Source organism: Cryptomeria japonica, chromosome 8, assembly GCF_030272615.1.
Source record: "Cryptomeria japonica chromosome 8, Sugi_1.0, whole genome shotgun sequence".
In the NCBI taxonomy this organism is placed as follows: domain Eukaryota; kingdom Viridiplantae; phylum Streptophyta; class Pinopsida; order Cupressales; family Cupressaceae; genus Cryptomeria; species Cryptomeria japonica.
The window spans coordinates 636,017,745-636,029,790 of NC_081412.1; the positions used below are offsets into that span (position 1 = coordinate 636,017,745).

At 30.0% G+C, this 12,046-nt stretch overlaps 1 protein-coding gene across 1 annotated transcript in view; it reads right to left on the bottom strand.

Annotated features, from left to right (window-relative positions):
• Positions 1–11,503, bottom strand: part of LOC131036889 (receptor-like protein EIX2) — a 58,601-nt gene extending 47,098 nt beyond the window's left edge. Inside the window, exons 1-2 of the mRNA XM_059210656.1 lie at positions 9,438–11,503; positions 8,483–9,273 (exon numbers count right to left, since the gene is read on the bottom strand). Coding sequence (XP_059066639.1) covers positions 8,483–9,273; positions 9,438–11,503 — 2,857 coding nt within the window. The remainder of the gene's footprint in view (positions 1–8,482; positions 9,274–9,437) is intronic.
• Between the last annotated feature and the right edge of the window lie 543 nt (positions 11,504–12,046).

The following is a 12,046-nucleotide window of genomic DNA, read 5'->3' on the forward strand; positions in this document are numbered from 1 at the left end:
GCAACTTTTAAGAATGAAATAGGTATTTTATATATATAATATAAAATGAATGCATAAACATGAGAATGAATTATAAATTCTAGAGAATCCCTTAATTACATAATATATTTTAGCATCACATTTAGTACATCATCATATAATTTATATATAGATTAAACTTATTGTATGGACATTTTCTTATTTCTAATGAGAGAAACTATATATGGTGAATGCAAGGGAGTTGAATATTTTTTATGGATTTTTAAAATTTTAATTAACTTTGTATTTTAGTCTTCACATTGAAAATTTATATTTTCCTCGAAAAGAATTGTTCAAATTATATCACATAACACATTCTCATATCTTGATATAGGTAAACAAAAAGATCAAGAATATTTAGGAATATTTATCGAGTGCTTTTAATGAAAAGTGATTAACATGAATAATATACTTTTACTAAAGAAAACTTTTTAAAAATGTTGTTCCTAAAATTACATGATTTTAACATAATATTTTATTAAAAAAATTTAAAAATAATTATAATTATAGCTAACTATTTTTCTATATGTACTTTAATTAATGTACAAAATCAAAATAACATTATAATAAAATTATTATCTTAGAAATTAGATTAATTTTATAACCATTAATTTATATTCTTCAAATATATAATATTTTTCAACTAAATATATATATCTTTGATGAATAATTTTTAATAAAAAATTTAAAATATTTTATTATAATTTAAAAGGTTGTTCATTTTTGTGTAAGCTCACAAAATATCTATTTAATACAATTCTAGTTTATCACATTCTCTAAGTCAATTATGTGACTTTTATTTGTTGGGAAGAGTCGCTCTAAAAGAAATTTAGTCAGTAAAATTTTTTATGTGACTTTCATTTTATTTAGTGGGAATAGTGGTCGGCAATGACTAGAAATGCACACAACGTTTGGTTTGATCATGAATACTTATAATTTGTTGCCTAGAAAATGTTTGGAATATGCAATTGAACATTCAATTTGCATTCATTCTTAAATCGACATGTCTTTTGCCATCTTGAACAATGGAAAGACAAATGCATCACACAATAAACTTTCTAATTTTGAATGGATAGTTTAGTTTTGTTGTGACAACTAGTGGTTGTGTTTCTTCTAAATATAACAATCGATTGGTATGTGTTAAGTGAACTTTGTATTTATAGATGATTATAAAATAAATATATTAATAATATTTTATATTACAATAATAGTATACTGATTTTTAATGAAATATATTATTGAGAAATAAATAAGATTAATCAATTGATGTAAATAGGTGATGATTCTTAATTTTTTTTACATGCACGAATTTAAAAAATTAAAAAGATGAAGAAATCATTAATTGAAATATCAATAATCTAAGCGGTATCATAGTTGGGAAGTTTACCAAGTCTAGATTGTGACTTTGTGATTGTAGAGTTAGGTTGCATCTAGCATCATGACAATAAGAGCTCTATGAAAGAAAGAATCCATACAAAGGGTAGTTGGAAGTTGACATAATATTTGTAGAGCACTTTTAATTCACTCAATACTTTGTAGAATTCTAAAATAGTTAACCTAGGCTCAATTATTATAGACAAAATATCATCTATTTCATGCATTATTTTTTAAATCTAATAGAATTACATACTTGTAATGAGGTAATATATTATTATTTTAAAAATTGGTTCATTCAAATCATTCAATGTTTCAATTAACACTTTGTATTTCAAAAAAATCCAAAGGTAAAATGTTGGAAGCAATAAAGAAAAGCCAAGTATATTTAATGGTCAAAGTTCTAGGAATCCAACCTATATATCTCTTGTTTGCTGGGATTACCATCAACCTTGTAAATATTTTGTGAGTAGTAACATGTACGCTTAGCTCAACCCTTTCGAAAGCCCATTTTAACCCACATACTTGATATTTATTAAATGGAAACCTATAGCTACACATGGAACAAACAAGTTAGATAAAACATGATACTTGTTGTTTTCTCATGACATCTTTTCTACATTGATATTCTCTGTTCTGAATCTGATATAGCAGTGCATGCACAGTAGGAGTAGGTTTATGTATGTAGGAGTAACCCGAAGCTCTAACGAAATTATTTTTCTCTTTATTTCAAGTCATCTCATGGAGTGGACAATAGGATGCTTGGATCTACGAAGCTGACCAGAAGACCCTTCTCCAGAACTCATCAACCTATTCAAGCAATGATGGGTTCTTTCTTTCCCTTCTTCCTACATTCTTCTATTCCTTTTCTGTTTGCATTTCTATGATCAATGTGATCTTTTCTCAGCTATTCCCACGACTTGTGTGGGATCTTCTGAATAGTTTTCTCTTTATAAATAAGGATATATTACATGCAGATGTTTTCTTTCTTGATTCATATATTTCATATTGGAAATAAGATACTTGTATAGCATCCATTTTTTTAATAAAGATAGTAAACTTGGAAAAAATTTGTGTACCTTTTCTCTGCAATACATAAGACCTATTGTAGGTCACCAAGATTTTTAAGTGTGATAAAATTTTGGTAACATTACCACCTAAACGTTTGTATATTTTTTTAATGGTTTTCGAGGTATTGTGTTTAGTGGAAAATTAATTATTATTTATTTTAAGTTAACTCCATGATTAAATGCATTTTAGTCAAAGCACTACTACTAATGGAAGGGTAACAAAATTTTGAATACTTATCTCGATTAAACATCACCTAAAATTTTGTACTACATTTTCTTAATTGCTTTGGTAGGTTTTGTCAATAGAGAAAACATTAAAGTGTTCTTTATTTTAAAGTAAAATCCATGATTAAACATAATTGATTCAAATTAGTATCAATAATGAATGGGTAACCAAAATTCCAATGTTTGACCATTGTAAACATTACCTAAAATATTGTAAAATATTTTTTAAAACAGTTTAATAAATTTTGTCTTTAGAGGAAGTTTTAAGTGTTTTTTTTTTATTTTGAAAGGAACTTCATAACTAAGTTCATTTGAGTTAAAGTAATTCTAGTAGTATATGGGTTAAAAAGTTCAAATTCTTGACCAATGTAAATGTCACCTTAAATTTTATTTTAGATATTAATGGATGGGTAAGAAATTTTTCAAAGCTTCCAATCTTACAAACATCGTGTACAAATTTGAGGCAATGTAGTACTAGTACTAGATGGGCAAGGAAAGTTTCAATGTTTCATTCCTATAAGGATTACATGAAATTTTGATCTACTATCTAGTAGGTTTGTCTTTAGAGTAAAGTTGAGTTTACTTAATTTTGAATAAAAAGCTATGGTTAAATGCATTTGATACAAAGTCGTGCTAGTAATGGATGGATAACAACGTTTCAATTTTTGACCATGATAAATATCATTTTAAATTTTGAGACAAAGTAATACTAGTATTGGATAGGCAAGGAATGATCGAATGCTTCACCACTATAAACATCACTTGAAATTTTGTATTATGTTTTTCATAATTGATTTGATAAGCTTTCTCTTTAGAATAAATTAGATGTTTTTTATTTTAAAAAAACTGCATGATTAAATACAATTTAATAAAATAATACTTACAATAAATGAATAAAAAAAATATAATATTTCATCGTATTAAAAATCAAAAAATCATAAAGTGAAACTATTTCAAATCACTACTCCTAAAATATAAATGAATATATTTGACTCAAAAACTACTAAATTAAACCTTGGTAAAATATTATTTTCTTATCATTTTCTTTCTTTATCATTGAGATAATAGAGTTGTTCACCACACACCATCTACTATTTTGTTTTGGTAGATTTTGTCTTTACAAAAAAAAAAAAAAATTCTTAATTTTGAAAGAAACTCCATGATTAAATGCGTGAGTTAAAATAATACCTATAATAGATGAATAAGAAGATTTCCAATATTTCATCTTATTAAAGCCTAAAAAATAAAAATAAATAACATGCTAATTAAAATGTTCATTTTCATAAAAGTGAATTTTTTTGTCAAATCATACCTTATTTAATGATAAAGTTTATATTGTAGGCATCTAATAGTATTGAGTTCAAATCTTCTACAATATTAACAAGAGACACAAAGCATTGAGTTCCTATCATCAATATGGTTAGTTTAGAGTAGTTGAAAGTAGAGATGCAATAGAGGGGGAGAAGAAGATAGAGAACAATAGATAGAGAGGAAGAGGGAGAAATAGAGAGGAAGAGGCGGAGAGATATATAAGGGTAGAGAGATAGAGAGAAAGAGATAGATAAATGTGTGTGTGTGTGTAGAGAGAGAGAGAGAGAGAAGTATATATGTTGTTTGCTTTAATTTTAACAATAGCATGTCGAGGAAGCCCATGATGAGTTGTGCAATATGTATGAGAAGTTAGATTAAGTTTAACATTTAGGAAAGAAAAAAAATCAATTGTATTTTTTTAAAAACGTTTTATGGATATTATTATTATTAGCTAGTTTTATTATAAGAAAAAACATTATTTCTATAAATCTAGATTAAACAAATAAATAAAAATAATTATCTAATAATTGAGCTAGGATGGATAATCGAAATTGAATTATGTATTATAATTAAATAAAGGGATAGGTGTACGTAGTTTTAGAATCGATGATAAATAAATGTGGTAGGTGTTGGTTGGAATATTTTTTCACTGTTGAAAGATTAGTTATTTTAGTTTGATGAATGTTTCAAACTCTAAATTGAAATTATGAACCAAATTCAACAAAAATTATACTTCTTATCCCTATTTAATCACATTAAAAAATTGAAATTAGATTTGTATAGTGTAGTATGTAATCATTAGATGTGAAATTGAAAAAAATATTGTATAGAGAAAATAAAAAAACTATTCCCTATAACAATGGGCCAAAATATGATTTTTTACTTCTGCATTTTTAATAAATAAAAATTGACTTGCATGTCATTAATTTTTTAGAACTAAAGTGTCTAAGTATAATTGAATCAAACAATAACATAAGAGGACTAATTGACTATTAATTCATTAATTAATTAAAGTTTGTGAAAATGTATTTGTTAGAAATATTAAATTGAAAAGAAATAATTAAAGTTAAGATATTATATTATAATATTATATACATCTTTTTTAGTAGTATATTATTATTATATAATATTTAAATAATTTATTTTCATTATATTTAAGAAAATTATATTACTAAATTACATAAGGATTACCCCAATTTCACTTTTATATTTTTAATGTTGTCCAAAGGCGCCCGTTTCCACTATGACTTTGAATTTTCAGCAATGAAATTTCGGCCATAACAAGAATATTCCAAGAAACGAAAAAAAATTAAAGAACGGAGGATTGCACTGGGACCGCCATGCTTACCCATCTCTATCTACCCATAAAAAAGGATTGGTTACCCATAAAATCAAATCATGTGCTATGATGAAATTTGTAGGAAACATATTTTCTTAATATTAAAATATGACTTTGAAGAGTCTACCTGTAGAAAAATAATTTACAACTATGTAGATGTGAACATTGAATATTATTTGGAAGTCAGTTTGCTATGGCCAACAATAGTAGCTTTCTAGAAAATGTCCTCAACACGCGCTGAACAGTCCGTCACGGCACCATTGGAATTTGGAATTGATTTGTGTATCATCTATGTCTTGACGTCCGTCATTTTTATAGATGGAGATTATAATCTAATTTAGAATTATTTTTGTTATTTTGACTTCCTTAACAAATTGGCCCAAACTTATATCTCTTTTTTGGAAGTCGTGTTGAAATAAGCATGAAAATGTGATTTGCACATTATAGTATTACATGGAAAGGCAAACCACAAATCATATTTAGTCATCTAATTAATTAATTTTGATCCAAACTAATCCATACTAAAATCTAATTAAGAACATCAATACAACATTGCTATCACATCCTCATAAGATTATATGAACATTTATTAAAATTAGAACATACTAGCATATTGTAAGATTTTTCTTTTTAATTTATAATCAAAACTTATCATCATCAAATTTGATAAGTGTCAAAATTTGCCAACACCAAATTTGATCACAAAACATATTTTAACCTCATAATACTTGCATTTCAATTACTATCACAATTAATTAATCTATAATTAATTTCTTGTTAGTATACAATTTATTGTGTTAGCTTAAATTATTATTATTTTTAATTAGATTTAAGAATAAGAATTACAAAAACCAATATCTAAAAAATTTAGAAAAAAAGTACCAAAAGATGAAGATAAGCATCGTTGGGTGCGCGAGGAGAAGAAGAGTGTAATGTTGAAAGGGGAGTGTGTAGCAATGCGTGGAGACAAGGGAAAACCTGTGTAAAGGTGAAGAAACAAAAAAATCAGTAACCACACCTTTTTAGACAACTGAAATGAAACAACAACAATGCAAAATTTATTTATTTATTTTTTTGGGATCTGGGGTGTCCCACAGGGGATAGCCTATCGATTAATTATAATAATATATTGATTTGTAGTGAAATATATTATTGAGAAAGAAATGAGATTAATTATTTGATGTAAGTAATCATTCTTAGTTTCTTTTATATGTATGAATTTAAAAATTTAAATAGATGAGTAAATCATTACTTGTAATGTCAATAAATATGAATACTATTGTAGTTAGGAATTTTATCAAGAAAAATTTAGATTATCACTTTTGTGATTGTTAATGTAGGTTGCATCTAACACAATAACAATGAGAGCTCTATGAAAGAAAGAAGCCATACAAAGGGCAGTTGTAATTTGATACAATATTTATAGAGTACTTTTAGTTCACCCATTTACTTTGTACAATTTCAAAATAGTCTACCTAAGCTCAATTATTATAGACAAAATATGATCTATTTCATCCAATATTTTTTAAATGTAATAGAATTACATACTTGTAATGAGGTTATATAATATTGTTTTCAAAAATAGTTCATTCAAAACATTCAATGTTTCAATTAGCAATTTGTATTTGAGAAAGGTCCAAAGGTACAAAAAAATAAAGCCAAGTATATTTAATGGTCAAAGTTCTATGAATGCAATGTATATATGTCTCATTTGTTATGATTAAGGTGCCATCAACCTTGAAAATCTTGTATAATTAATTATTCCTTCTGTTTGTAAAATTCCATAATGGAATATGTACTCACTAAGAAATGGTCTTATTTCAGCTACATTTAGATCTCAATACCTAAAAAGGGGTGTGGGGGCACTTACCCCCCACTACTGTTGCCCCTCCAAGATTCTCCCTAGCAGGGGTTCTAGGGTAGTGCTCCCAAATGAAATATTTTAGAAAATTGCATTGTAAAATTATATAATTTTTTAGTCAATCTAAATCATTCATCATTAGGTCATAGAAATTATGGTAGGAATCGTTTCCTTAGAAGGAAACACATTTTAATGAGGGCATTGTATTAAGATTGCAACAAGACAGAGAGTTCAGATAAAAGAATAGACGATGTTGAAATAAAGACAAAAAGTGAAGGGTGTTAGTGATGTATTGTAAACTCTATTGAAATTTATATAGACCAGTGCACATCTCTTCTTGTGTTTATTTTTTTCTCAAAAATATATTTCCACATAAATATTATATTATTCGTATATTCTTTTATTTCCTTTGTTTTCCCTAATTTGTTTTCCTATTATCTCTATTTGGTTCTGCATTGGATCAATAATTATAATTACTAAAACTAGATTATCATTCTATAGATGTTTACCTTTATTTCAAACTTTATTTACTTTGAAGAAGTTCATAAATGAAACTTTAAAACTTTTCTTCCATGTTCCTTTTCATTATTTACCTCAATCTAGCTTGTTTTTCTATTTTTGGTCAATCTTATTTTTTCCTTAGCAAAGATTTTAGTCTTTACGATATTTCCTTTAAATAAGGGTTTGTGAACTTCATCCTACAGAGGGGAGGAAATGTTCAATTGCTCAAAAACATATTGTAGAAAGATCACCCACAAATCAAGATATTTACATTTTGAAATAGACATAAATTTGGTTGAACTATATTACCTGATCCAAAAAAATGATCCTATAATATAACATATTTGTAAATTAAAAAAATATATTAATAGGAATCGTTAGAGATCAAAATAAATTATAATAAAACATAATAAATTTTAAAATAAAAATCAAATAATACAAAAAATTAAATTAAATACTATAATTTTTAAAATATTAAAATGTACAATTTCATCCCTTAAAATTATATTTTACACATCAAATTATTTAATAAAACAAAAACACTTAAAAAAAATTTCATATACACCAATGAAGAAAAAACACCTTTACACTAGAAAAGCTAAAACCAAAGAATCATTTTGAATTTCATATATTACCCCTTGAAATGTTTCTGTCATCATTAACACCAACAATTTCTAACACACCTCATGCTAATAAATTTGCATCGGCCATATACTAAAAGAAAACTTTATCATTATACTAACAAAACCCTCTATACAGTTGTATCTACTTTCATCTATTAACCTCTTATACACCCATCAATAGCTAAAATTACAACATCATAAAAATCGAAGGCTCTCTTTCTCACCCTCTTATTTAAAGTCAATACTCCAATCACAACAGAGAATCCCAAACCATAACTCAATCCAAGTCCGACTGCCCATCCTATCATTTCACCATCTGAATTCTTTGCTTCACCAATTCTCTCAATACTTGTGCAGTTGCCATAGCCAGAAGAGTTGTTGCAGACGCTTATATTGGTAAATGGAATCCCACTTAGCTTAAGATTGCCCAAGTAGGACGACTCCCCAAAAGTTAGGAACTGTCCTCCATGGGGTACTTTTCCATCAAGCATGTTGTAAGATAGATTCAAGAACTCCAAATAACTCAGGAACTCAAGTTCTAAGGGAATGTTGCCATTCAACCTGTTTAACGAGAGGTCCAGAGACTCTAGTTGTTCCATGTGTCCCAATGTTTTTGGGATTCGGCCACTGAGATGATTCCTTGAAAGGTTAAGGGCTATCAAGCCTTGAAGAGATCCCATTTTAGAAGGAATGCTCCCTGATAAGTTGTTGTTTGAAAGATCAATACATTTAAGAATAAAGAGAACTTTCACAAATTCAACATCCCAGCCTTTCCAGGAAATTGTAATTTTATTTGTATATCTAACGTCTTCCAAATGGTTTGAATTATTCTGCGATGCATTGACAATTGCAAGCAGGTTTGTAAGGTTGCTTGGAATAGCTCCTGAAAGGTGGTTGCCAGAAAGATCCAGAATTTGAATATTCGGAAGGCCAATTACCTGGCATGGGATACTGCCATGAAAATGATTAGACCTTAAGACCAACACATGCAGCTGTGATAGCTTTCCAATCCACTGGGGAAGGGTGCCTTCCAAATCATTATTTCCCAAATCCAATACTTGCAGAGATCGGCCTTCTGAAATGGATGAGGGAATAACTCCTCTCTGGCAATTTACCTTCCAGATGATTTTCCCCACTCTGCTGGCAATTTACCTTCCAGATGATTTTCTGCCAAGTCTAGAACACTAAGAGAAGAACAATTCCTGGTTAAATGAGGAGGAATGACACTGCTCAGCGTATTTTTTGAAAGGTCAAGAACCTGCAAATATGGAGTGCAAATAGAATCTGGAATCGCTCCGCTGAGATTATTCCGCGACAAGGATAAGAACCTTGCATTTTCAAGATACGCACCGTTGTGACTAGGAATAGAACCATTAAACTGATTCATCGACAGATCTAGCAGATAAGCACCAGCAGGAGGAAGAGGAAGAGCACCTTCTAAGCTATTATTGTGCAAATCTAGATAGTCAAAATACATGGGTAAGGTTAGTCTAGATGGCAATGACCCAGTTAATTGATTACAGCTAAGGTTCAAACTATAAAGGCTGGGTAAGTTCCATATCCAAGATGGAATATTTGTTTGGATACTGTTAGCAGATAGGTCCAGAACTTTCAAGTCATATTGGGTCACAAGAAACGATGGAATTCTATCTAAATTGCAAGAACCTAGTCCCAAAAAGGAAAGCTTAAACTGCGGAATCCATGTTGAGTCAATGTTTACAGTTAAGTGATTGTAAGAAAGATACAGGTCGTTAAGTCTAGTTAGATTATCGAATACGGAAAGGGAAATGAGGCCGCTTAAACTATTGGAGTCGAGCCAAAGGCTTCTTAAGTGAACAAGATTTGAAATTGTAGATGGAATCATACCATTCAGTTCGTTGGCATAAAGGTGAAGACTAACAAGGGAAGAAAGTGAGTCCAATGAAGGTGGGATTACCCCAGTTAACTTGTTGTGGGACAGCTCCAAAGAAACAAGTTTAGAGAGATTGACTATGGAGAGAGGAATCTCACCTTCAATTCTGGTATTCGACAGGTCAAGACTCTTCAAGGAAGACACATTCCCTATAGCAGCTGGAATCTCACCTTCAATTCTGGTATCTGACAGATCAAGAATTTGCAAGGACGACAAATTCCCTATAGCAGGTGGAATCTTACCTTCAATTCTGGTATCTGACAGATCAAGAGTTTGCAAGGACAACAAATTCCCTACAGCAGCTGGAATCTCACCTTCGATTCTGGTATCTGACAGATCAAGAGTTTGCAAGGACAACAAATTCCCTACAGCAGCTGGAATCTCACCTTCAGTTCTACTTTCTCTCAGATGAAGATGCTCCAAGCATGAGATATTTCCTACAGCAGATGGAATTCGGCCCTTCATGGCTGTCCCTGAAAGATCAATGCTGGTTAGTGACAAAGAAGACTCTCGTTGTCCAATGAAAGAAATGTCTCCTCCAAGATTATCATTCCAAGAGAGATCAAGTGAGAGCAAGTGGGCAGTCATATTTTCAAACCAAGCTGGTATTTGTGCTGACAAATAGTTCTCTGAGAGATCGAGGTGAAGGAGAGAGGTGAGGTTGAGAAGGGAATTGGGAATTGGTCCTCCAAGCTCACAGTCAGACATGTGGAGTTTTTGAAGGTTGGGTAGACTGCCAACAGCTTCACCCCACTCTTTGCTTTCAGAGATGTTCACTGCAGCAAGAGAGAGGTATTCCAAGCTCACCAGATTTGATAAGCTTTCCAAACTCACATAAAATTCCCTTACAAAACCCAGAGAGGTTTCATTTACATATCCAGCAAATGACAAGTCAAGAAAAGTGAGAGTCTTCAACTTTCGATTATGGGGAGGACTGAATTTACCCTTGAAGGAGTTGTGACTGAGATCGAGGTGCTCCAACTGTGCAAGTTGGAACAGCGACGAACTGATGTTACCTTCCAAATAGTATCCACTCAGATCCAGTCGAGAAACATGGCCTGTGCGGAGATTACAACTGACTCCTCTCCACGTGCAGCAATTGAATCCGTGCCAGGAACTGAGAATGTTATACTCATCTACAACGGCTGCCTTGAAATCCAGGAGAAGATTTCTTTCAGGGAAGGGGCATGCAATTGCAGGGGAAGTGAAGCAACATAATATTGCTATGATTGCAAATGCAACTCTGCCACATGAAAACATAGCTTCCATGTTTTCGGACACTAAAATTCTTATTATCTTTACTTTGAAAGAAAAGAGATGATCAGAAATCATGGGAAAAGAATGATGAATATATCGCTAACTGTGGTTATAAAGTGTTGTTGTGTGAAGAGTGCCGCGTAATATTTTTGTCATTTTCAATGGGTGGAAAAGTCATGTGAAGGTAAGGCTCAACAAATTTCCTTGAGCGATATTTCCAATTTGAATGTGATGGGTATCGTGTAAAACAAGAATATGGTGTGTCAATATAGAAAATTAACTAGGTAAATTGTGATTATATATTTTTCATTTCAATTATTTTCAACATTGACGACAATTTTTATTAGACTTAAATTTCGTGCATTTCCTTTCCACAAATATTCGTATCGACCAGGAAAAGCTTTCACATAAAATTGAGATCGCTGGAAAACATAGACCAGATCATACGACTTACACAAAAATAGAATATACTTAAAAAATAGAACATAGTTAAAAAATACAACAATAATAAAGAAATTAGGGGCACAAACTAAATTTACTTTGAATGAAAAAAGA